This window comes from Tachypleus tridentatus, unplaced genomic scaffold (genome assembly GCF_004210375.1).
Source record: "Tachypleus tridentatus isolate NWPU-2018 unplaced genomic scaffold, ASM421037v1 Hic_cluster_1, whole genome shotgun sequence".
In the NCBI taxonomy this organism is placed as follows: Eukaryota; Metazoa; Arthropoda; class Merostomata; order Xiphosura; family Limulidae; genus Tachypleus; species Tachypleus tridentatus.
The window spans coordinates 29826042-29853261 of record NW_027467777.1 but is presented as its reverse complement, the minus strand read 5'-3'; the positions used below and the strand labels follow the sequence as shown (position 1 = coordinate 29853261).

At 34.4% G+C, this 27220-nt stretch overlaps 1 protein-coding gene across 1 annotated transcript in view; it reads left to right on the top strand.

Moving 5' to 3' along the window:
- LOC143241804 (uncharacterized) overlaps positions 1-25832 on the top strand; it is a 31981-nt gene extending 6149 nt beyond the window's left edge. Inside the window, exons 4-18 of the mRNA XM_076485063.1 lie at positions 1267-1422; positions 2964-3078; positions 6303-6392; positions 11336-11465; positions 11790-11905; positions 12345-12408; positions 12638-12749; positions 14887-14981; positions 17648-17763; positions 17984-18056; positions 19002-19247; positions 21392-21646; positions 21964-22221; positions 24804-24842; positions 25209-25832. Coding sequence (XP_076341178.1) covers positions 11435-11465; positions 11790-11905; positions 12345-12408; positions 12638-12749; positions 14887-14981; positions 17648-17763; positions 17984-18056; positions 19002-19247; positions 21392-21646; positions 21964-22221; positions 24804-24842; positions 25209-25306 — 1503 coding nt within the window. The 5' untranslated portion in view covers positions 1267-1422; positions 2964-3078; positions 6303-6392; positions 11336-11434 and the 3' untranslated portion in view covers positions 25307-25832. The remainder of the gene's footprint in view (positions 1-1266; positions 1423-2963; positions 3079-6302; positions 6393-11335; positions 11466-11789; positions 11906-12344; positions 12409-12637; positions 12750-14886; positions 14982-17647; positions 17764-17983; positions 18057-19001; positions 19248-21391; positions 21647-21963; positions 22222-24803; positions 24843-25208) is intronic.
- The last annotated feature ends 1388 nt before the right edge of the window (positions 25833-27220 follow it).

Below are 27220 nucleotides of genomic sequence, written 5' to 3'. Positions count from 1 at the left end.
ACCTAAAGCAGTGTTACGTTTTGTAACTTTTGTTTTTAATGTTGTATAGAATGAAGGGTTGACTAACTAGGTGCACATCAACACCTAAAGCAGCGTTACGTTTTGTAACTTTTGTTTTTAATGTTGTATAGAATGAAGGGTTGACTAACTGGGCACACATCAACACCTAAAGCAGTGTTACGTTTTGTAACTTTTGTTTTTAATGTTGTATAGAATGAAGGGTTGACTAACTGGGCACACATCAACACCTAAAGCAGTGTTACGTTTTGTAACTTTTGTTTTTAGTGTTGTATAGAATGAAGGGTTGAGTAACTGGGTGCACATCAACACCTAAAGCAGTGTTACGTTTTGTAACTTTTGTTTTCAGTGTTGTATAAATTGAAGGTTTGAGTAACTGGGTACACATCAACACCTAAAGCATGTTACGGTTTGTAACTTTTGGTTTTAATGTTGTATAGAATGAAGGGTTGACTAACTAGGTACACATCAACATCTAAAGTAGTGTTACGTTTTGTAATTTTTGTTTTCAGTATTGTATAAATTGAAGGGTTGACTAACTAGGTACACATCAACACCTAAAGTAGTGTTACGTTTTGTAACTTTTGTTTTCAGTGTTGTATAAATTGAAGGATTGAGTAACATCAACACCTAAAGCAGTGTTACGTTTTGTAACTTTTGTTTTCAGTGTTGTATAAATTGAAGGGTTGAGTAACTGGGTACACATCAACACCTAAAGCAGTGTTACGGTTTGTGACTTTTGTTTTTAATGTTGTATAGAATGAAGGGTTGACTAACTAGGTACACATCAACACCTAAAGTAGTGTTACGTTTTGTAACTTTTGTTTTCAGTATTGTATAACTTGAAGGGTTGAGTAACTGGACTGACAATTGATTTGTTTACCTTGTTTTTCATTTCTCATTTCTTGGATCAATTATTTGGAAAAAGTCCATTACGTCAGAGGTTTTCACGGAATATGCTTGTTGTAACACAATACAAGATATATATGTATTAAAATTTCAAGTTTTGTATCGTTTGTGTTATAATTAACCGTTGTTTTCTTATCTTTCTGGTCGCCTGTTTGCACTTTCTTATGACCTATAAGTTCCAACATGTCCATAAGTTAAGTTCTAAGCGAAACTGGTGAAAAGAAAATAACTGAACATAATGTTATATTCCCCTATTGGTTACGACGTCTTTTATTGTTATTCAAATGTGTTACAGTTTTATGTAATCGTGTCTATATCTTTATTTTATGTCGTTTCTAGATGTGTTATATACAATCAACCAAGACTACGGCAACTGTTCTATAAAAAAGAACAAACACGTATGTTCCAAAGGTGTACATGCCTCGTGGGAAAGAACTTATTCTAAGTAGTCCAGACTTTCTTGGCAGCAACGAAGGATTTCATTACTTTGGAGAGGTTTGTGTGTTGTTTGTTAGGATCTAAACTTCCAATTAGGTTTGTGTGTTGTTTGTTACGATTTAAACTTTAAATTAGGTTTGTGTGTTGTTTGTTACGATTTAAACTTTAAATTAGGTTTGTGTATTGTTTGTTACGATTTAAACTTTAAATTAGGTTTGTGTATTGTTTGTTACGATTTAAACTTTAAATTAGGTTTGTGTGTTGTTTGTTACGATTTAAACTTTAAATTAGGTTCGTAAGCTGTTTGTTACGATTTAAATTTCAACTCAGGTTCGTAAACTGTTTGCTGGGATTTAAACTTTAGCTCAGGTTCGTGTGTTATTTGTTGGGATTTAAACTTTAACTCAGATTCTTGTGTTTTTTGTCAGGAGTTAAACTTTAAATTTGGTTTTGTGTTCTTTGTTAGGATCTAAACTTCCAATTAGGGTTGTGTGTTGTTTGTTACGATTTAAACTTTAAATTATGTTTGTAAGCTGTTTGCTAGGATTTAAACTTTAACTCAGGTTCGTTTGTTATTTGTTATGGTTTAAACTTGAAATTGGGTTGGTGTGTTCTTGTTAGAATTTAAACTTTAAATTAGGTTCGTGTGTTCCTTGTTAGGATTTAAACTTTAAGTTAAGTTCTTGTGTTCTTTGTTAGATTTAAACTTTAACTCAGGTTCATGTGTTGTTTGTTAGAATTTAAACTTTAACTCAGGTTCGTGTGTTTTTTGTCAGGAGTTAAACTTCAAATTAGGTTCGTGTGTTCTTTGTTAGGAGTTAAGCTTTAACTCAGGGTCGTGTGTTTTTTGTTACGATTTAAACTTGAAATTGGGTTGGTGTGTTGCTTGTTAAGATTTAAACTTCAACTTAGGTTCGTGTGTTCCTTGTTAGGATTTCAACTTTAACTCAGTTTATCAATTTATCAGTTTTTAAAGTCTAACTCAGATTAGTGTGCTGTTTATTATTATTTTAAATAAGGTTTGTATGTTTATTGTTAGGATTTAAACTTCAAATTGGGTTGGTGTGTTGTTTGTTAGGATTTAAACTTTAACTTATTTTCGTGTGTTCTTTGTTAGGATTTCAACTTTAACTCAGGTTCGTGTGTTATTTGTTATGGTTTAAACTTTAACTCTGGTTCGTATGTTGTTTGTTAGGATTTCAAGTTTAAAGTAGGTTCGTGTGTTCTTATTATAATCTAAACTCTGAATTAGGTTCGTGTGTTTTTTCTTACGATTTAAACTTTAAATTAGGTTCATATGTGGTTTGTTAAGATTTAAACTTTAACTGTGGTTCATGTGTTATTGATGTTTTTCTTTATTATTTAAAGTTTAGCTTAGGTTTGTACATTATATCGGATTATTTTAGCCTGTTTCAAGACTACAAAGTTTACTTTTAATGGCAACATTTGTGACAACGGTAAGACCAAATTTTGTTCTATATTTATCTTAAAATATCTCTTCAACATAATATGTTTATTCATTAAACCAGCTAATCAGCTATTGTCTGATATTCAATATTTTAAAACAAAACAAGTGATAGAGTTGTTCTTCAATGTAGAGTGAAGAACGCAACATTCCTGTGTCAGTGTTTGAAAAGAAGGTAGAAGATAGCTTCTTACTAGGGCCTGGAATGAAGTCTGCTTTTAACTGTGATCACACGTTATTACACCAACGTAAGTATATGGTACAAGAAATCTGGTAACACTGTGAGAATAACTGTAAGGATCAGGTGGTTTATAATGTATGGATAACTGTAAGGATCAGGTGGTTTATAATGTATGGATAACTGTAAGGATCAGGTGGTTTATAATGTATGGATAACTGTAAGGATCAGGTTGTTTATAATGTATGGATAACTGTAAGGATCAGGTGGTTTATAATATATGGATAACTGTAAGGATCAGGTGGTTTATAATGTATGGATAACTGTAAGGATCAGGTGGTTTTATAATGTATGAATAACTGTAACAATCAGAAGGTTTATAATATGGATAACTGTAAGGATCAGGTGGTTTATAATATATGGATAACTGTAACAATCAGAAGGTTTATAATATATGGATAACTGTAAGAATCAGAAGGCTTATAATATATCGATAACTGTAAGAATCAGAAGGTTTATAATGTATGGATAACTGTAAGAATCAGAAGGTTTATAATGTATGGGATAACTGTAAGGATCAGGTGGTTTATAATGTATGGATAACTGTAAGGATCAGGTGGTTTATAATATATGGATAACTGTAAGGATCAGGTGGTTTATAATGTATGGATAACTGTAAGGATCAGGTTGTTTATAATGTATGGATAACTGTAAGGATCAGGTGGTTTATAATGTATGGATAACTGTAAGGATCAGGTGGTTTATAATGTATGGATAACTGTAAGGATCAGGTGGTTTATAATGTATGGATAACTGTAAGGATCAGGTGGTTTATAATGTATGGATAACTGTAAGGATCAGGTTGTTTATAATGTATGGATAACTGTAAGAGGGATCAGGTGGTTTATAATGTATAGATAACTGTAACAATCAGAAGGTTTATAATATATGGATAACTGTAAGGATCAGGTGGTTTATAATATATGGATAACTGTAACAATCAGAAGGTTTATAATATATGGATAACAGAAGGTTTATAATGTATGGTAAGAATCAGAAGGTTTATAATATATGGATAACTGTAAATCAGGAGGTTTATAATATATGGATAACTGTAAGGATCAGGTTGTTTATAATATATGGATAACTGTAAGAATCAGAAGGCTTATAATATATGGATAACTGTAAGAATCAGAAGGCTTATAATATATGGATAACTGTAAGAATCAGAAGGTTTATAATATATGCATAACTGTAACAATCGGAAGGTTTATAATACATGGATAACTGTAAGAATCAGAAGGTTTATAATATATGGATAACTGTAAGAATCAGAAGGTTTATAATATATGGATAACTGTAAGAATCAGAAGGTTTATAATATATGGATAACTGTAAGAATCAGAAGGCTTATAATATATCGATAACTGTAAGAATCAGAAGGCTTATAATATATCGATAACTGTAAGAATCAGAAGGCTTATAATATATGGATAACTGTAAGGATCAGGAGGTTTATAATATATGGATAACTGTAAGAATCAGAAGGTTTATAATATACGGATAACTGTAAGAATCAGAAGGTTTATAATATATGGATAACTGTAAGAATCAGAAGGCTTATAATATATGGATAACTGTAAGGATCAGGAGGTTAAGAATCAGAATAATATATGGATAACTGTAAGGATCAGGAGGTTTATAATATATGGATAACTTTAAGGATCAGAAGGTTTATAATATATGGATAACTGTAAGGATCAGGAGGTTTATAATATATGGATAACTGTAAGGATCAGGAGGTTTATAATATATGGATAACTGTAAGAATCAGAAGGTTTATAATATATGGATAACTGTAAGAATCAGTTTATTATGTAATTTGCTTCCCACGAGCCTATGTTCAACTTTATTTTTGTATCAAATATAAATTCTTTAGTAAAATCTTAAACTTCAGTACTTAAAAGTAAGACGTTTGTTAAACAACAAAGTACCACATAATTTATAATGTGTTTTTTACACACACCAAGTAAGACGTTTGTTAAACAACAAAGTACATAATTTATAGTGTGTTTCTTTACCCACACCCCAGTAAGACGTTTGTTAAACAACAAAGTACCACATAATTTATAGTGTGTTTCTTTACACACACCCTAGTAAGACGTTTGTTAAACAACAAAGTACCACATAATTTATAGTGTGTTTCTTTACACACACCCTAGTAGGACGTTTGTTAAACAACAAAGTACCACATAATTTATAATGTGTTTCTTTACACACACCCCAGTAAGACGTTTGTTAAACAACAAAGTACCACATAATTTATAGTGTGTTTCTTTACCTAGTAAGACACACCCCAGTAAACGTTTGTTAAACAACAAAGTACCACATAATTTATAGTGTGTTTCTTTACACACACCCCAGTAAGACGTTTGTTAAACAACAAAGTACCACATAATTTATAGTGTGTTTCTTTACACACACCCAGTAAGACGTTTGTTAAACAACAAAGTACCACATAATTTATAGTGTGTTTCTTTACACACACTCCAGTAAGACGTTTGTTAAACAACAGAGTACCACATAATTTATAATGTGTTTCTTTACACACACCCCAGTAAGACGTTTGTTAAACAACAAAGTACCACATAATTTATAGTGTGTTTCTTTACACACACCCCAGTAAGACGTTTGTTAAACAACAAAGTACCACATAATTTATAGTGTGTTTCTTTACACACACTCCAGTAAGACGTTTGTTAAACGTACTTTTCTAAATGTCTTTATTAAAATATTGTCTTAAGCTTTGTGAGTGGTACCTGTGAAATATAGAAAACTTAAAACAAAAAGAAGTCATCTCTAAGCTATTAAATTTTCCATTTATCTTTGATAGTTGAGCCACTGACCGATTTAAGTGTTTAGATACGTAATTTAAAATAAAGATTGGACAGACGAAATATTACTTCGTCTTATTTCCAAATATTTTGGTTAAGTACTTTTTCACGTGTGTTAATATCTTTGAAGATAACTGAAAGTTACCAAAAAAAATCGATATAAGTCAGCTGTTGCAACTTATAATGAAACGTCGTCAGACAAACACAGACGTTTTTTGTACTTACGTGGTACGGTTGCTCGTAAGAGCCGTGTTAAATAGGTTTCTGAACAGAGTAAGGTTTTTAGTATTAAGCATAAATGTTCCACATCCTTTCGGAGTGTGCACATAACATAGAAATATTTGTGTTAATGATTTGAAACAAGATTTGAACTGTCCAGATTCTTGTTTCGTTGTAACAGGATGAAGTTTGGTACGACAGTAACACCAGAGAACAGCAAGTGCCAATTCGAATCACTGTTCGGGTTTACAGCAAGGGGAATGTTGCACAGGTATGTTGAGTTTGATAACACAAGCAACATTTGTATTACACCTAAGTGAACATTTCAAAGTGAATATTATTTTTATACACAAACAAGCTGGAAGGTATGAAAATAGGAGACTGATGGTGTAAAGTAACGAGACTGACGGTGTGAAAATATAACTTATGGTGTGAAGATAGGAGACTGATGGTGTAAAGTAACGAGACTGACGGTGTGAAGATAGGAGACTGATGGTGTGAAGTAACGAGACTGACGGTGGGAATATAAGACTTATGGCGTGAAGATAGGAGACTGATGGTGTGAAGTAACGAGACTGACGGTGGGAATATAAGACTTATGGCGTGAAGATAGGAGACTGATGGTGTGAAGTAACGAGACTGACGGTGTGAATATAAGACTTATGGTGTGAAGATAGGAGACTGATGGTGTGAAGTAACGAGACTGACGGTGTGAATATAAGACTTATGGTGTGAAGGTAGGAGACTGACGGTGTGAAGAAAGACTGAAGAGTCTGGCGTGTTAAAAAAGAATACTTGTCAGTTCGAGACTGTGAACAAATCGGACGTTAAATGTTTCCGTTAAATTCTCACTGATGTTTTGGTCAGTTGATTTGTGTAATACCAGGACCGTTCAACAAACTTCAAGAAAATCACAAGACTGTTTCTCACGTCTAACCTTGAAAATAGTTATAATGACCTTGAAAAGGGTTTTGATAAGAGAATGTTCAGTAGGTGTTTACAACAAGAGAATGTTCAGTAGGTGTTTACAATAAGAGACTGTTCAATAGGTTTTTACAATAAGAGACTGTTCAGTAGGTGTTTACAACAAGAGACTGTTCAGTAGGTGTTTACAACAAGAGACTGTTCAGTAGGTGTTTACAACAAGAGACTGTTCAGTAGGTGTTTACAATAAGAGACTGTTCAGTAGGTGTTTACAACAAGAGACTGTTCAGTAGGTGTTTACAACAAGAGACTGTTCAGTAGGTGTTTACAATAAGAGACTGTTCAGTAGGTGTTTACAACAAGAGACTGTTCAGTAGGTGTTTACAACAAGAGACTGTTCAGTAGGTGTTTACAATAAGAGACTGTTCAGTAGGTGTTTACAACAAGAGACTGTTCAGTAGGTGTTTACAACAAGAGACTGTTCAGTAGGTGTTTACAACAAGAGACTGTTCAGTAGGTGTTTACAACAAGAGACTGTTCAGTAGGTGTTTACAACAAGAGACTGTTCAGTAGGTGTTTACAACAAGAGACTGTTCAGTAGGTGTTTACAACAAGAGACTGTTCAGTAGATGTTTACAACAAGAGACTGTTCAGTAGGTGTTTACAACAAGAGACTGTTCAGTAGGGTGTTTACAACAAGCTTAACTGTTCAGTAGGTGTTTACAACAAGAAACTGTTCAGTAGGTGTTTACAAGCAAGAGACTGTTCAGTAGGTGTTTACAATCAAAGAGACTGTTCAATAGGTGTCTACAGTTCAAGAGACTGTTCAGTTAGGTGTTTACAACAAGAGACTGTTCAGTAGGTGTTTACAACAAGAAACTGTCATTCAGTAGGTGTTTACAACAAGAGACTGTTCAGTTAGGTGTTTACAACAAGAGACTGTTCAGTAGGTGTTTACAATCAAGAGACTGTTCAGTAGGTGTTTACAACAAGAGACTGTTCAGTAGGTGTTTACAGTTCAAGAGACTGTTCAGTAGGTGTTTACAACAAGAGACTGTTCAGTAGGTGTTTACAACAAGAGACTGTTCAGTAGGTGTTTACAACAAGAGACTGTTCAGTAGGTGTTTACAACAAGAAACTGTTCAGTAGGTGTTCAAAATAAAAGACTGTTTTACCTTGTTCAACGAACAGTTCAATTAGCAGTTCAAGTTAAATTGACAGTTCAACCATTTTTTGACAGTTGGATCTATTTCAGGTTAGATAGCTGACAGTTCAATCTAGTCATTCAGTTAGATAGCTGACAGTTCAGTCTAGTCATTCAGTTAGATAGCTGACAGTTCAATCTAGTCTTTCAGTTAGATAGCTGACAGTTCAATCTAGTCGTTCAGTTAGATAGCTGACAGTTCAATCTAGTCGTTCAGTTAGATAGCTGACAGTTCAATCTAGCCATTTCAGTTGATAGCTGACAGTTCAATCTAGTCATTCAGTTAGATAGCTGACAGTTCAATCTAGTCTTTCAGTTAGATAGCTGACAGTTCAATCTAGCCATTCAGTTAGATAGCTGACAGTTCAATCTAGTCGTTCAGTTAGATAGCTGACAGTTCAATCTAGTCTTTCAGTTAGATAGCTGACAGTTCAATCTAGTCATTCAGTTAGATAGCTGACAGTTCAATCTAGTCTTTCAGTTAGATAGCTGACAGTTCAATCTAGTCTTTCAGTTAGATAGCTAACAGTTCAATCTAGTCATTCAGTAAGATAGCTGACAGTTCAATCTAGCCATTCAGTTAGATAGCTGACAGTTCAATCTAGTCTTTCAGTTAGATAGCTGACAGTTCAATCTAGTCATTCAGGTTAGATAGCTGACAGTTCAATCTAGTCTTTCAGTTAGATAGCTGACAGTTCAATCTAGTCTTTCAGTTAGATAGCTGACTGACAGTTCAATCTGGTCATTCAGTTAGATAGCTGACAGTTCAATCTAGCCATTCAGTTAGATAGCTGACAGTTCAATCTAGTCTTTCAGTTAGATAGCTGACAGTTCAATCTAGTCTTTCAGTTAGATAGCTAACAGTTCAATCTAGTCATTCAGTTAGATAGCTGACAGTTCAATCTAGTCATTCAGTTAGATAGCTGACAGTTCAATCTAGTCATTCAGTTAGATAGCTGACAGTTCAATCTAGTCATTCAGTTAGATAGCTGACAGTTCAATCTAGTCATTCAGTTAGATGGCTAACAGTTCAATCTAGTCTTTCAGTTAGATAGCTGACAGTTCAATCTAGTCATTCAGTTAGATAGCTGACAGTTCAATCTAGTCGTTCAGTTAGATAGCTGACAGTTCAATCTAGTCTTTCAGTTAGATAGCTGACAGTTCAATCTAGTCATTCAGTTAGATAGCTGACAGTTCAGTCTAGTCTTTCAGTTAGATAGCTGACAGTTCAATCTAGTCGTTCAGTTAGATAGCTAACAGTTCAATCTAGTCTTTCAGTTAGATAGCTGACAGTTCAATCTAGTCATTCAGTTAGATAGCTGACAGTTCAATCTAGTCATTCAGTTAGATAGCTGACAGTTCAATCTAGTCATTCAGTTAGATAGCTGACAGTTCAATCTAGTCATTCAGTTAGATAGCTGACAGTTCAATCTAGCCATTCAGTTAGATAGCTGACAGTTCAATCTAGTCGTTCAGTTAGATAGCTGACAGTTCAATCTAGTCTTTCAGTTAGATAGCTGACAGTTCAATCTAGTCATTCAGTTAGATAGCTGACAGTTCAATCTAGCCATTCAGTTAGATAGCTGACAGTTCAATCTAGTCATTCCAGTTAGATAGCTGACAGTTCAATCTAGTCATTCAGTTAGATAGCTGACAGTTCAATCTAGTCATTCAGTTAGATAGCTGACAGTTCAATCTAGCCATTCAGTTAGATAGCTGACAGATCAGTCTAGTCTTCAGTTAGATAGCTGACAGTTCAATCTAGTCTTTCAGTTAGATAGCTAACAGTTCAATCTAGTCTTTCAGTTAGATAGCTGACAGTTCAATCTAGTCTTTCAGTTAGATAGCTAACAGTTCAATCTAGTCATTCAGTAAGATAGCTGACAGTTCAATCTAGCCATTCAGTTAGATAGCTGACAGTTCAATCTAGTCGTTCAGTTAGATAGCTGACAGTTCAATCTAGTCGTTCAGTTAGATAGCTAACAGTTCAATCTAGTCTTTCAGTTAGATAGCTGACAGTTCAATCTAGTCATTCAGTTAGATAGCTGACAGTTCAATCTAGTCATTCAGTTAGATAGCTGTCATTCAGTTAGATAGCTGACAGTTCAATCTAGTCTTTCAGTTAGATAGCTGACAGTTCAATCTAGCCATTCAGTTAGATAGCTGACAGTTCAATCTAGTCGTTCAGTTAGATAGCTGACAGTTCAATCTAGTCATTCAGTTAGATAGCTGACAGTTCAATCTAGTCATTCAGTTAGATAGCTGACAGTTCAATCTAGCCATTCAGTTAGATAGCTGACAGTTCAATCTAGTCATTCAGTTAGATAGCTGACAGTTCAATCTAGTCGTTCAGTTAGATAGCTGACAGTTCAATCTAGTCATTCAGTTAGATAGCTGACAGTTCAATCTAGTCATTCAGTTAGATAGCTGACAGTTCAATCTAGCCATTCAGTTAGATAGCTGACAGTTCAATCTAGTTCAGTTAGATAGCTGACAGTTCAATCTAGTCATTCAGTTAGATAGCTGACAGTTCAATCTAGTCATTCAGTTAGATAGCTGACAGTTCAATCTAGCCATTCAGTTAGATAGCTGACAGTTCAATCTAGTCATTCAGTTAGATAGCTGACAGTTCAATCTAGTCATTCAGTTAGATAGCTGACAGTTCAATCTAGCCATTCAGTTAGATAGCTGACAGTTCAATCTAGTCATTCAGTTAGATAGCTGACAGTTCAATCTAGCCATTCAGTTAGATAGCTGACAGATCAATCTAGTCATTCAGTTAGATAGCTGACAGATCAATCTAGTCTTTCACAAGTTTATTAGTGAAATTCTTTGAGAAAGTTTTTGTGTGTCACCATCACAGCACAATAATTATCAAAGAAAACAAAAGGTATTTTTGAGTTAAGTGTACTTATGCGAAACAAAGTTAAATAAAGTGTAAGTATTGCTGTTGCTAAGTGATAAAAAGTTTTATATTAATTACGCATAACGATGTTTTCCAATGTACAATGGGCATTCTTCTTGTATAATGTCTTATATTATAGTCTTATATAATATTATAATGTCTTATATTATAATATTTACAGTTGTCTGAAGTACTGACGTTCAATGTTGCTTACTTTTCCACCGAGTTGACCAGCGCAGAGAAACTGTTTGACGTTTCAAGCTGTTTTTTGGACAAGTCCATGTCCAGATGGTTCCAAATTAATTTCCCAAGTACGTAATGGCGTATCTGTCAATCTGCAAGCCTTTCTTGCTGTTTATATCTATCTGTCTGCCACCCTATTTGTCATTTGTAATTGCGTGCCTATTGATTTGTGTCTGTCTGTTTGTATCTGTCTTCCTCTGTCTATTTGTATCTACCTCTATATCTGTTTACATCTGTGTGTTTGCATCTGTTTCTCTCTTTGTCTGCCTCTTTCTGTCTGCTTATATTCAACTGTTCGTTTATAATTAGTTTAGTTATGACACACCTTCCTTCTAGGCCTCCATTTTGATGTGACAGTAGGTTCTTTAATCACTTCTTTCATGTTGTTTCAGTGGAAGCCTACAACATCTTCGTGTCAATGGGATACACAGGAGAGATTAAAGACACTTTTCTGAAGACAGTGAGAACTCTTACTGGGATATCCTCCTTACGAATCCCAAAAGTTCTGGTAAGTTGTGAACTTTCATCATAGCTTGTATTCACTATTATGACCCAAATAAGACAATGTATGGTCAAAACTAATCTTGCAATTATCATTATGTCTGAAATGTCCAATGACCTCAATGAGACATCTTATGGTCAAACTAACTTTATAATTATCATTATGTGTGAAATGTCCAGAAACAGAAAACTAGAGGTCAAGGAACAACTGATGATTATACACTATCCGTGCCTTGACCACCGTAGGGATCGAATCATGAATTTTAACCTTATAGCTCTCAAACTTACTCCTGAGCCCTCTGGTGGCATATTACTGTTGCTATATATATTATTATGTTTTTGTTGGGGAAAATAATAGTACTCAAAAAGTTAAAAAAATACAGAAATATTTACGTTTTAACTTGCTTCTAATTAATTAAACGAATATTTTAACTTTAACTTCGTAGATTGATTTCGATAAAGACCAGATGTACGTCTCAGCACTGTTGTTGGAGAGACCTCCTTACTTTTGTAAGTAAACATATGTTAAAATGTATGTTTCTTTTCTCGTATTAATGCATACTTAAATAAATGACACCATTCAGCATTGTATAGCATTTTAACATCTGGTTAAGTAACTAGGTTGTTAAGTTGTGTAGCTGAGTTAATGTCTCGTTAAGTAACTGGACTGGTAATATCTTAGCATATTGTTTCACTAGTAATCTCCTAGTCGCCATAATTAAATCGTATTTTGTTACAGATGACTTCAACGTGAATGAAAATAAACGTTTCAAATCTCCCACTTCGTCACTAGGACTGACCACCCCTCAGGATTGTGCTAAGAGCTGTCTAGAAAGCATTGAAATTTGCTGGTATGTCTGTTTCACGTCATATCCATGTGCTACCAAAGGATATTTGTTGGTATGTCTGTTTCACGTCATATCCATGTGCTTCCAAAGGATTTTGTTGGTATGTCTGTTTCACGTCATATCCACGTGCTTCCAAAGGATTTTTGTTGGTGTGGCTGTTTCACGTCTTATCCATGTGCTCACAAAGGATATTTGTTGGTATGTCTGTTTCACGTCCTATTCACGTGTTTACAAATGACTTTGTTGGTGTGGTTGTTTTACACGTCTATCCACGTGTTTACAAATGACTTTGTGGCTTTTGTTGGTATGCCTGTTTCACGTCTTATCCACGTGCTTATAAACAGCATGTTTGTTATGATATATACAAGTGAATGTAAGTGTTATTCGATGGAAGAATGTGTTATTATGTTGAGTATAACCCTTCATAATGAAGTGGTCGGGACACCAGGGGGCGGTTATTTTTAAGTCTACTAGAAATCCATTACTTCACCGAACCCGGTGGACCAGGTTAACAAACACTGTAAAAATAACTTTATTTGTTAGTCACAAGGAATAAGATTTATTATTTTTCCAAATTTCTAGCTATGTTTGTATTTTTGCTTATAGTATAAAATACTTTATCGAATCTTCAAATAGGACCATTCAATTTGTTCATTGTTCAATAATACCAGTTGGTTCATTGTTACACAAGTTTGTTCACTGTTACACAACACTAGTTTGTTTATTGTTACACACCAACTTGTTCACTGTTACACAAGTTTGTTCATTGTTCAATAATACCAGTTTGTTTATTGTTACACCAGTTTGTTCATTGTTACACAACACTAGTTTGTTTATTGTTACACACCAAGTTTGTTCACTGTTACACAACACTAGTTTCACAACACTAGTTTGTTTATTGTTACACACACTTGTTCACTGTTACACAACACTAGTTTGTTTATTGTTACACACCAACTTGTTCACTGTTACACAACACTAGTTTGTTTATTGTTACACACCAACTTATTCATTGTTACACAACACAGTTTGTTTATTTACACAACACTAGTTTGTTTATTGTTACACAACACTAGTTTGTTTATTGTTACACACCAACTTGTTCACTGTTACACAACACAGTTTGTTTATTGTTACACCAAGTTCACTGTTACACAACACTAGTTTGTTTATTGTTACACACCAACTTGTTCACTGTTACACAACACTAGTTTGTTTATTGTTACACACCAACTTATTCATTGTTACACAACACTAGTTTGTTTATTGTTACACACCAACTTGTTCACTGTTACACAACACTAGTTTGTTTATTGTTACACAAGTTTGTTCATTGTTACACAACACTAGTTTGTTTATTGTTACACACCAACTTGTTCACTGTTACACAACACTAGTTTGTTTATTGTTACACACCAACTTGTTCACTGTTAACAGTTTTGTTATCTGAATTCCACTTTTAGTTGTTAACAAGTTTACTGTTCGTGTATTAAATCAGTGTCTACAATTTTTGTGTTATCTTTTTCAAGTTATCAAAATAATCTAAACCTAGAATCCAGAGTGAAATGTATCTCAATAGAATGTGTAAAAACAGATATTATTTTACATAATCATTAGATTCTTTTCTCAGAGCCCAGTTTGTTCTTTGTATGCTATTCAGCACAAAGATAGCCATTGGGCTATCAGTGCTGTGCCCACCTCTAATATTGAAACCCGCTTTTAATGTTATAAGTCCACAGACTTATTGCTGAACTCCTGGGTGGCTTAACTTATTTTAATAGGTTACAAGAAACATAGTGGGTCAGTGGTAAGTATATGTGTTTACAACCCTGACATTTGTGTTTGATCCCTGACGGTGGACACAGCAGATGGTCAGTGTGGCTTTTCTGTAAAACAAAAACAGACAAGTGCAGGAGAGATAACCTTAAAAATAATCACTAGGTGGCGGTAGTAGCAATTAATGTGATTTTATTTTAAATTGTCAAACTCCGAAACGCGAGGTTTTCGCACTTTCAACCATACTGTAATATTTTTATTGTTTAAGGCTTGTATAAATATATCTAACTATACTTTAATCAGTGCACTAGCTTCATTCTTGTATCTCTGCAAGATAAACATTTGTTTTTTGTTGTCATTCCAGGGGATTCTCCTACTGTGGAGTCACCTGTTACCTAACTTCTAAAACATATTCCGACAACGACTTGATTGAAGACAAAGACTGTAATGTTTATAAAAGTATGCATGTTTTAACAAAGTTATCGGTATATAAATCTAAGAATTCTATTTCTGTATCCTAGATGTCCAAACGATAGTTCTGTTCTGTTTATAGTTACTAGTTCATTTTATTGAGAATTTGGAACGTTAACATGGGTTTAATTACTTTTTATCCCCATGTGCCCTACGTTAATATGGGTTTAATTACTTTTATCCCCATGTGCCCTACGTTAATATGGGTTTAATTACTTTGATCCCCATGTGCCCTACGTTAATATGGCTTTAATTACTTTGATCCTCATGTGCCCTACGTTAATATGGGTTTAATTACTTTTATCCCCATGTGTCCTACGTTAATATGGGTTTAATTACTTTTATCCCCATGTGCCCTACGTTAATATGGGTTTAATTACTTTTATCCCCATGTGCCCTACGTTAATATGGGTTTAATTACTTTTATCCCCATGTGCCCTACGTTAATATGGGTTTAATTACTTTTATTCCCATGTGCCCTACGTTAATATGGGTTTAATTACTTTTATCCCCATGTGCCCTACGTTAATATGGGTTTAATTACTTTTATCCCCATCAGCCCTACGTTAATATGGGTTTAATTACTTTTATCCCCATCAGCCCTACGTTAATATGGGTTTAATTACTTTTATCCCCTGTGTGTCCTACGTTAATATGGGTTTAATTACTTTTATCCCCGTGTGCCCTACGTTAATATAGGTTTAATTACTTTTATCACCATGTGCCCTACGTTAATATGGGTTTAATTACTTTTATCCCCCGTGTGTCCTACGTTAATACGGGTTTAATTACTTTTATCCCTCATGTGCCCTACGTTAATATGGGTTTAATTACTTTTATCCCTCATGTACCCTACGTTAATATGGGTTTAATTACTTTTATCCCCATGTGCCCTACGTTAATATGGGTTTAATTACTTTTATCCCCCATGTGCCCTACGTTAATATGGGTTTAATTACTTTTATCCCCATGTGCCCTACGTTAATATGGGTTTAATTACTTTTTATCGCCATATATGGATTACATCTCTTAAACCACCTGATCTGAACTTCTGAAACCACCTTCGTCATTTTCTTTCATTGAGAGACTCCGCACCATAAACACCTTGAATGTTTCGTGTAGTTTCTGCTGCACTATTTCCTTTTTTAAAATCATAAAACATTATATGCCTAATGTGCTCCTCAGACACATCCATCTTCATAAAGGTTTATTTGATTAATGATTTGAAAAAGTGGAGTTGGGTTAGTTTCATTTGTCTGAACATTTTTATACACGTCCTACTACATATTTTATTATTAAAACCTTCTACAAACACAGAAACAACGATGCACTTTCTGTAATAGATTTTTGGACATTACTTATGGGATGACCTGATATATATACACATACATACATACACACACAATACATGGCTAAAAGTATGTGGACACCCCTTCTAATCAGTAGGTTCGACTATTTCAGCCACACCCGTTGCTAACAGGTGCATAAAATCAAGCATACAGCTATATAATCTCCATAGACAAACATTGGTAGTGGAAAGTATCGTACTGTAGAGCTCGGTGTCTTTCAACGTGGCACTGTTATAAGATGCCACCTTTCCAACAATTCAGTTCGTCAAATTTCTGCCCTGCTAAAGCTGCCCCGATCAACTGTAACTGCTGTTATTGTGAAGTGGAAACGTCTAGGAGCAACAACAACTCAGCCATGAAGCGGTAGGCCACACAACCTCACAAAACAGGACCGCCGAGTGCTGAAGCGCGTAAAATTCATTTGTCCATAGTTGCAACACTCACTACCAAGTTCCAACCTGCCTCTGGAAGCAACGTCAGCACAAAAACTGTTCCTCGGGAGCTTCATGAAATGGGTTTCCATGGCTGAGCAGCCACACACAAGCCTAAGATTACCATGCGCAATGTCAAGTGTTGGCTGGAGTCGTGTAAAGCACACTGCCATTGGACTCTGGAGCAGTGGAAACATGTTCTCTGGAGTGATGAATCACGCTTCACTATTTGGCAGCTGACGGACGAATCTGGGTTTGGTAGATGCCAGGAGAACGCTATCTGCTTGAATGCAGTGAAGTTTTGTGGAGGAAGAATAATGGTCTGGGGCTGTTCTTCATGGTTTGGGCTAGGCTCTTTAATTCCAGTGAAAGAAAATCTTAATGCTATAGCATACAATGACATTCTAGAGAATTTTATGCTTCTAACTTTGTGGCAACAGTTTGGGAAAGGCCCTTTTCTAATTCACCATGACAATACTCCTGTGCACAAAGCGAGGTCCATAAAAACATGGTTTGCCAAGGTTGGTGTGGAAGAACTTGACTGGCCTGTACTGAGCCCTGACCTCAACAATTTTGGGATGAATTGGAACGCCAACTGCGTGCCAAGCCTTCTGGTCTGTCATCAGTGCCTGGCCTCACATATGCTCCTGTGGCTGAATAGGAGCGAATTCCCGCAGCCATGTTTCAACATCTAGTGAAACGTCTTCCTAGAAGAGTAGAGGCTGTTGTAGCAGGGGGGACCAACTCCATATTAATGCCCGTGGATTTGGAAAGAGACGTTGAACAAGCACATATGGGTGTGATGGTCGGGTACAATACAAGTTTAGGTTTATATCATACGAATTTTATGATAATTCAAATTTTCTATAAACAGGAGTGATAAATCCAGAAAACACGACTCCAACATCGGATATGGTGATATCTCAACTGTACAATTTAGTATCTACTGGAAACTTATTCTTCTCCGTTAAACCCTCTGACAACGATATGGTAAGTTAGAACTTAAAGTGTTTTTGGTGAACTTAACGAATCTTTTCTGTTATATTTATTATTGAAAATCTGAACAAAATCGATATTTAATACTTAAAAAAATATATCTTTCGATCCTAAAGTTGCTCTGATAATTTTAATATTCTAAATACTTTGCTTATTTTTGTCATGGCAATTTGGAATTTTAGTATTTTAGGTTATATTTCATATTTTTTTGCAGATTACATACAAAGCCCTTGAGTTATTCAATGATTTAGCCTCGGGAATAAACGGTTTGGTGTATCGACCTTCAGGTGAGTGTTATTTTAGTTATGAAAACAAATTTGTTTGTGTGTTTGTTATTTAGTACGAAGATACACAAAGGGCTATTCGTTCTCTGCCCTTCGTGGTTATGGAAACCTTATGTTTAGTGCTATAAACCTCCCATAGTTATGAACAACCACAAGGAAGCTGTAAATAGGTACAAAACTGATTATCGATATATTTTGTTTCTAAGAAAAAAAATGTTAGGCCTAGCCAGCAGTCATGAAAACATTGTTTTATTTAAAGAAATTTGAGGCCTAGCCTGCAGTCATGGACAAAGTAGTTTTGGTTTGTATTGAAATTCACGCAAAGCTATGCGAGGGGTATCTTCGCTAGTCTTCCTTTATTTATCAGTGATACAGTGAGTAGAGGGAAGGTAGCTAGTCAATTCAATCCACTCTCAACTCTTAGGTTACTATCTTACCAATGAATAATCGGATTGACCATAAGATTTTAACGTCTCTTTGGCTGAAAGGACGAGCATCTTCGGTGTGACACGGATTTGAATTTATAACCCTAAAGTTGTGAGTCAAGCACTCTAATCACTTGGCCATGCCTGGAAGAAATTATCGTTCTTTATCTCTTAACTAAGAAACTGTTAGGCCTAGCTAACAGTCACAACACTCATTTTCCGTGTATCTTAAAATATTAGGCCTCGCAAGTAGTCTTTAAAAGTTCATTGTTCTTTGTCACTTCATTAAGTTTTTAAGCGAACAAAGACATACTAAAATGATTTAATAATTACAAAATCAAGAGATGAAATGACACTGGGGACTTTCATTTTCACTTGTAAAAAATCATTGTGTATCGGATAAGATACTCTTTACATGATACAAAGTAAGACGTTTCGTGTGGTTCTTGTATCAACTGTTTTGTTTTCTTGTAGTAACCATAAGATTTAATTTTGTGGGTATATCGTGTACTTTTTCTTATAGATGACCTAGACAGTAAATTCACGGTGTTCAAGTACACTAGTAAGTTTGACAAGAGCGAAGAACAAAACACGAAAGATGTGGGTAGAGTGTTTTTCGACGACTGCAAGAGAGCATGTGTTAATTTAGAAATGTGTGAGTCGTTATCTTTCTGTGGGTTAACGGGCGAATGTTTACTGAGCACCAAACATGGTAACGAAATTCCAGATGACCACATCAAGAAAGATAGCCAGTGTATCATTCTAACCCGTAAGTACTCAGCACTTATACATACCTGCCTAGTTATTTATATTCATATGTATTTATTTATCTTTATACATATATACTTATCTACGTTCATACCTATGCACTTATCCACCTACCTACTTATCTACGTACCTACCTACGCACACCTATCTACTTATCTATGTACCTACCTATGCACACCTATCTACTTATCTATGTACCTACCTATGCACACCTACCTACGTTTATGTACGCTTATTTCTGTGGTTATTCAGTCTTAAATCAAAATAAGAGAGACTTTGCATACTGATGTATTAAAATCAGTTATTGATGTGTTTAAATAAAAGTGATCCAGTTATAGCAGGTTTCAAACACATAGAAACAAACCTAAAACGTTTAGGAATGTTAGATCATAGTAAGGCCATTTCTAAGGAAACGAACTGGAAAAGAAACATTTAATAACTAGAAGTAAAATTATCCCAGATGTATTATTCTGGTAACTCTGAAACAACTGAATAAAACAGAATCAATCCTGTAATATTTGTGAAAGAAAAATAAAACTTAAAGAAATCGATTATTGTATATCCTATTTTATTCATGTTATATCAAACACCTTGTACACAAAATCATTATTAACAACTTACAAGAATATAGATGGTACAATAACTCAATAATTTATTATTATAAATTGTTATAAAGATTTTACTAAGGAAGATAAACCAAACTAGCGAGTTTCTTTGAAGGCTTAACAAGTTTACCCAAAAGTGCGATGGACTATCTAGTTGTTTCTTTAAAGCTGACAGAAATAATTGCTGTTTATCGATCATTAACAAAAGATAAGTCTTATGCAATTGTTAGGCCTAACCGTTGAGTAAAAAAGTCTCCATGTTCCTTTAAAGCTTATAGAAATAAGTGCTGTTTGTCAATTATTAACAAAAGTCTTCCGAAACTGTGTTAGACCTGACAGTTGAGTAAAAAAGTCTCTACGCCTACAAGCCTTTAACGCCTACAGAAATAATTACTATATTTTAATCATTCACAGAAGATAAGTTTCCTGGAGTTGTTAAGCCTAACAGTTAAGTGAAAAAGTCTACTTGTTCCTTTAATGCTTACAGAATTACCTGTTGTTTCTAAATTGTTACTAAAAGTTAAGTTTTTTAGAACTATTAGGTCTAACAGTTGAGTGTTTAGTAAAATTTGGGCGTGAGACTAGCATTGACGGATTTTAAAAAATGACAACCATTATCACTTCTGTGTAGCGATTATAAAGTATTTTCTAAAGCTATAATAAACAGGATTAAATTTGTTTATGAGTCCATTAATTCAACAGAACCAGACTTACTCTGTTACATATCGATGAAGTAACCATAATGTACATGTTATACGTGATATAATAAATCTTGCAAACCAAAATAACAAATGTTTGGCTATTGAAAATTCAAATTATTAAAAAAAAAAAACATTTCACTGAATAAACTATACCTATCTAAAAAACAACAAAAACTGGTTTTGGTGAAAATATTACAAGAGTGATTGACGAAGCATAAAAAATGCCATATATTTGGCAGCTCACGTGTTGGTTTCAGCATTAACTATTTCTTTTAAGAGAAATATAAGATAAGAAGACACATTAATTTTAATATACGTGAATTAGCTGCAAAACATCTTTACAATTCAAGTACAAGACGAGTTCGTCGTAATAATCACTATTAATGTTTATTATTCAATAAATAATTATCTAGTTATGCTTACGATATGAATATTTACATCAGACAGGAGATAAAAATCAATACTCTTAAAAACGCAACAGAAACTTTAGGTATATTCCCCATCAAAGTCTTTTATACCTGCATTTATATCCGTCTCTCGATCGTTTGTGTTTATTTTAGGCCTAATTTAAAACAGTTACAGCTCTGAACGATCAAACCAATGTGATCTATTATCCGCTTCTCACCTCACTTACCTCTAAGTAAATGTCGAAGTTAGTTTTCGTTCTTTGGTTAAGTTCATATAAATCTGTTAACAAATCATTACAGTTTTGATGACTGGCGAAACCATGGTCGGAAATAACTGAACTATTTTGAAACATACAGTTGTATCTTGTTTAACCATCGTTCTATAATAACAAATTTGTTCATTCTCGTTGTTTATTGTTCTGTGTAACCTAGGAAACTATGTCGTTTCTTATGAGAGGCTACCCGGCATAACCTCTGGGTCTAAACCCAAGAAATCACTGGCCATTAAAGACCTGAACAACTGTGCTAAAGCATGCAGTACAGAAAAAGACTTCGATTGCAAGTCATTTGATCACTGTCCGCAGTCGACAGAGAGCGACCTCACGTGTTTACTACATGAAACTCATTTCTTGGATGCGAAGGATACTTTTGTCGGTGATAAGGCCAGTGTGTGTGGTCACTATACACGTAAGTCTTTGTTCAGCTCTTGTTGGTTTCAAATTAATTAAACTGTAATTCTTGTTACATTATAGTCTGGGCTAACACTTCTAAAGTCTCTAATGCAACGGTTGTGGTGTTCATTTTTCTATATTGTGCTTTGTTACTTAACTTTCAGTACGTACCCGTTTCGCTATATTTTTGTGTAATTCGGTTCAGAAAATATGTATACTTTTGAGCCAAGGGTAGAAACTGCTAAAATGCTTTTAATTGGTGCTTTACTTTGTAAACTATGTCTTCTGGTTTATTATAGGAGATTATATATTATGTCTTCTGGTTTATTATAGGAGATTATATATTTGATTTTAAAAAAACTGATGGGAAAAAAGAAAATGGAGCCAAAATAGTTGAATTACAGAATGTCACCGCCAAAGCCTGCGCAAAACAATGCGTTGACAATGCAGACTTCAACTGCCAGGGCTTTGACTTTTGCCAAGGAACACCCCTGGGTCAAAGTTCATGCTTCCTGATAGGAAAAGGGAACAGCAATCTGAAACTCATCGACGCACCTGTCTGCGCTCACTACGATTATCTGGGAGGAAATAGTTAGTTCATAACTGAGTTTTTTTATTGATAACGTCAGTGTTCTAATAATGGAATAAATAGCGATAATGTAACAGGTATTAGTAAACGTTTTACCAAACTTGATAACGTTAACCCGATCTGTCCTCATAAGTTCAGCCACAATATTTCAAATATTGACCTTTTACCTTTAGTTTCTATATGAATATAAAGAATTACCAACTTGTTACATTCAATTGACTTTTAAGAGCTCCAGTGAACTTTGAACCCAAAATAATTATATTCCCCTATTGTATGAGTCTAACAACCACACCTTAACTACTATTACATGGTGGATAACACACCGAAAAACATACACAACTTCACTAAAACACTTCCTTAAAATGTTATCTTATGGCTAAAAGACCAAGGCAATAAACACTGAAAGAAGATACTTTAGTATAATTACTTTGACAACAGTTGAATTAAATAATTTATATTTTACAGTGATACCCTGATAAAACAAGAACTCTGTGGTTAAGATAGTATGATGTAAGAACTCTGTGGTTAAGATGGTATGATGTAAAAACTCTGTGGTTAAGATGGTATGATGTAAAAACTCTGTGGTTAAGATGGTATGATGTAAGAACAATGTGGTTAAGATGGTATGATGTAAGAACAATGTGGTTAAGATGGTATGATGTAAGAACAATGTGGTTAAGATAGTATGATGTAAGAACTCTGTGGTTAAGATAGTATGATGTAGGAACTCTGTGGTTAAGATGGTATGATGTAGGAACTCTGTGGTTAAGATGGTATGATGTAAGAACTCTGTGGTTAAGATGGTATGATGTACGAACTCTGTGGGTAAGATGGTATGATGTAGGAACTCTGTGGTTAAGATGGTATGATGTATGAACTCTGTGGTTAAGATGGTATGATGTAAGAACAATGTGGTTAAGATGGTATGATGTAAGAACAATGTGGTTAAGATAGTATGATGTAAGAACTCTGTGGTTAAGATAGTATGATGTAAGAACTCTGTGGTTAAGATAGTATGATGTAGGAACTCTGTGGTTAAGATGGTATGATGTAGGAACTCTGTGGTTAAGATGGTATGATGTAAGAACTCTGTGGGTAAGATGGTATGATGTAAGAACTCTGTGGTTAAGATGGTATGATGTATGAACTCTGTGGGTAAGATGGTATGATGTAAGAACAATGTGGTTAAGATGGTATGATGTATGAACACTGTGGGTAAGATGGTATGATGTATGAACTCTGTGGGTAAGATGGTATGATGTATGAACACTGTGGGTAAGATGGTATGATGTATGAACTCTGTGGGTAAGATGGTATGATGTATGAACTCTGTGGGTAAGATGGTATGATGTAAGAACTCTGTGGGTAAGATGGTATGATGTATGAACTCTTTGGGTAAGATGGTATGATGTAAGAACTCTTTGGGTAAGATGGTATGATGTAAGAACTCTTTGGGTAAGATGGTATGATGTAAGAACTCTGTTGTTAAGATATACGGCTTAACTCCTGGACTTAATCAAATAATTGTGGAAAAACTGAATTAAATATTTCTGGATTGTTTGCTCAAAGGGGCTATCACGACTTTAGAATGTTAGGGTAGATAAACAGCACTTTTAATGTTGTTGTAGTAGATAAACAGCAGTTTAAATGTTGTTGTAGTAGTTGATAAACAGCAGTTTAAATGTTGTTGTAGTAGTTGATAAACAGCAGTTTAAATGTTGTTGTAGTAGTTGATAAACAGCAGTTTAAATGTTGTTGTAGTAGTTGATAAACAGCACTTTTAATGTTGTTGTAGTAGTTGATAAACAGCACTTTAATGTTGTTGTAGTAGTAGATAAATAGCACTTTAATGTTGTTGTAGTAGTAGATAAATAGCACTTTAATGTTGTTGTAGTAGTAGATAAACAGCACTTTTAATGTTGTAGTAGTAGTAGATAAACAGCACCTTTAATGTTGTAGTAGTAGTAGATAAACAGCCGTTTAAATGTCGTGAATGTGTTTAAGATATTGGTGAGTGAAGATGTAACAGCGATTAAAATCCGGCGTGAAACTCTGTTTAAAATTGCTGTGTGTTAAAATATAAGCACGACCATCGTTACGAAAGATGGCCGGTTTATTGGGTTTTGCACACATAGTATGAGGAGTTTATTGGTTTAAAAATGCATTTTTTCTAAACTACTTAATCAATACCTTGCTTATGGACTATGGCTTTATTGAACAGATGAAAATTAAACCAATATAATATTAGTTTATCAGTTGATCTCGCTAATTATAGGGTTCCCAATGACACACAAGTCAAACAAAACATTAAGCATATAATCAATATATTAATTAATCTAACTAATTACTACTTTCGACCTGGAGCTTTTCACGTAGATAATAAGTAATGATAGAAAACAACAACATAAGATTATAATTACTTACGCTATATATGGTCCTACCGGTTGTAAATGGTATTAAACATTCAGATATATGAAGTTTTAAGCCTAATTGAGAAAAGCGTAGTTGTTCTGGCAAAGTGCCAACTAATAAAATAGTGAAATATATTTAAAAAGATGAATAAATAGTAATGTTCTTCTTTCAGGTGTTGGAACAGGTGACAAGAAAAAACGTTATTCGTCTGGTACGTGGAGATTTTGTGATAAAATATTACACAGATATCTCAAACTTTGCAACAAAGCGTATTTATTTGGAATTAATTAAGTAGATTTTAGGTTTTTGTTAATTTTTTTCATAACAACGCCGATTTATTTGTGATTATTTAACTGAATCCAGTTCTTAGTTAGAGTTTGAGACTAAATACCAACATATCCACATGTATCACTGTAAGTAATCAAGTTATAGGTGTTTTAGTAAACTAATACTTTTGTTTTGGGTCTATAAAATGTGCCAAAAGCACGTGAAAGTGTTACTAAGTAACTCAACCTTCACGTGCAGTCTTCAGTGTCCAACGTAATTGTTTTTTTTCTCTTTTTTTTTTTATCTCTAGGCCTTGCAGCAGGTTTGTCCTTTTTCTTCATTGCTTTAGGAGCAGTTGTAGGAGTAGTTGCTTTCTATATGTATTCATCCAGGAGAGTTAAGAACTGAAACAGAGGAAAGTCCATCTTAAGTTCTCCGACGTTTGATCATTATCCGGCTGGTGTTGAAAGGCTTAAGAGAAGTGCGATGCTCAATTCACGTGCGCAATCCTACAATGTTATAATTTAAAATAAAACGTAAAAAAAAAACAACGGACTAGCAGCTACCATGACTGATTTGATCAATTACAGTTCTTTCTACAAAATTGTTTGCAACTGATTCTAGTTTGAGAAACACCGTTAACGAGAGTAACTTGGCAGAGAAAAAAATAATTCCTGTCTTGACGTCACTTTTCCTTCAATCATTCGGTTAAAATGAACTTCGTTGAGAAATAAATAACTTATAAAAATTGATGTGTTTAATCACATGTTATGTATATAAAAACGATTCTTTGATCACACATTTAAGGTTTAGATAAAAATCTCGTATTCTATTTGTAATTTCTTCCAGAAGATTGTCACTAGGTGTCACTAGCTGCGTGGAATGGACAAATGATTATTTCTTGTTGTTATGAATAAAGAATTATTATTTTTTAGACTGGCAGTTGCTCACGTGAATTATAGTAAAACTACAATTTCACTTTTTTAACTTAACCAGCGTTATTATTAGATATATATTTAACATTAAAACTACACATAAACTAACATATCACATGCAGGTTAACAAAGTAAAGTTCTTTCAGATTAAATTAACCTCAGCTTTTCCATAAAACGTTTAAATGGAAGTATCAGTTTCTTTTAGAGATAACCTTGATTTGAGAAAATTTTTATTGACTAAAAATCCGGGTAAATTATTGTTTAGAAACTTGTAATGAAAAACGCAATCCTACCGGAAGTACGTAATATCTGATATAGTTTGATGATATCCGGGATGTCACATTGATGGCCTTTAACCAGAAACACGTAACAGATCGTAAAGTTTGGTGAAATCCGGGTGACAGATGAAATCAGTTGGAATGGTAGTGAGGTTAAAACAACTTTTATAGTGTGGTACTGGAGTAGTGGTGAGATTAAGATAAATTTCATAGTGTGTAGTTGGAATGGTGGTGAGGTTAAGACAACTTTTATAGTGTGTAGTAGGAGTTCTGGTGAGGTTAAGATAACCTTCATAGTGTGTGGTTGGAATGGTGGTGAGGTTAAGACAACTTTTATAGTGTGGTGTTGTAATTCTGGTGAGGTTAAGACAACTTTTATAGTGTAGTTGGAATGGTGGTGAGGTTAAGACAACTTTTATAGTGTGCTGTTGGACTGGTGGTGAGGTTAAGACAACTTTTAAAGTGTGTAGTTGGAATGGTGTTGAGGTTAAGACAACTTTCATAGTGTGTAGTTGGAATGATAGTGAGGTTAAGAAAACTTTCATAGTGTGTAGTTGGAATGGTTGTGAGGTTAAGATAACTTTTATAGTGTGGTGTTGGAATTGTGGTGAGGTTAAGAAAACTTTGATAGTGTATATATGGAATGGTGGTGAGGTTAAGACAACTTTTATAGTGTGTATTTGGTATGGTGGTGAGGTTAAGACAACTTTTATAGTGTGTATTTGGTGTGGTGGTGAGGTTAAAACAACTTTTATAGTGTGCAGTTGGAATGGTGGTGAGGATAAGAAAACTTTTATAGTATGTAGTTGGAATGGTGGTGAGGTTAAGACAACTTTTATTGTGTGGTGTTGGACAGGTGGTGAGGTTAAGAGAACTTTTATAGTGTGTAATTGGAATGCTGTTGAGATAACTTTCATAGTGTACAGTTGGAATGGTGGTGAGGTTAAGACAACTTTTATAGGGTGGTGTTGGAATGGTGGTGAGGTTAAGACAACTTTTATAGTGTGGTGTTGGAGTAGTGGTGAGGATAAGATAACTTTCATAGTGTGGTGTTGGAATGTTGGTGAGGTTAAGACAATTTTTATAGTGTGTAGTTGGAATGGTGGTGA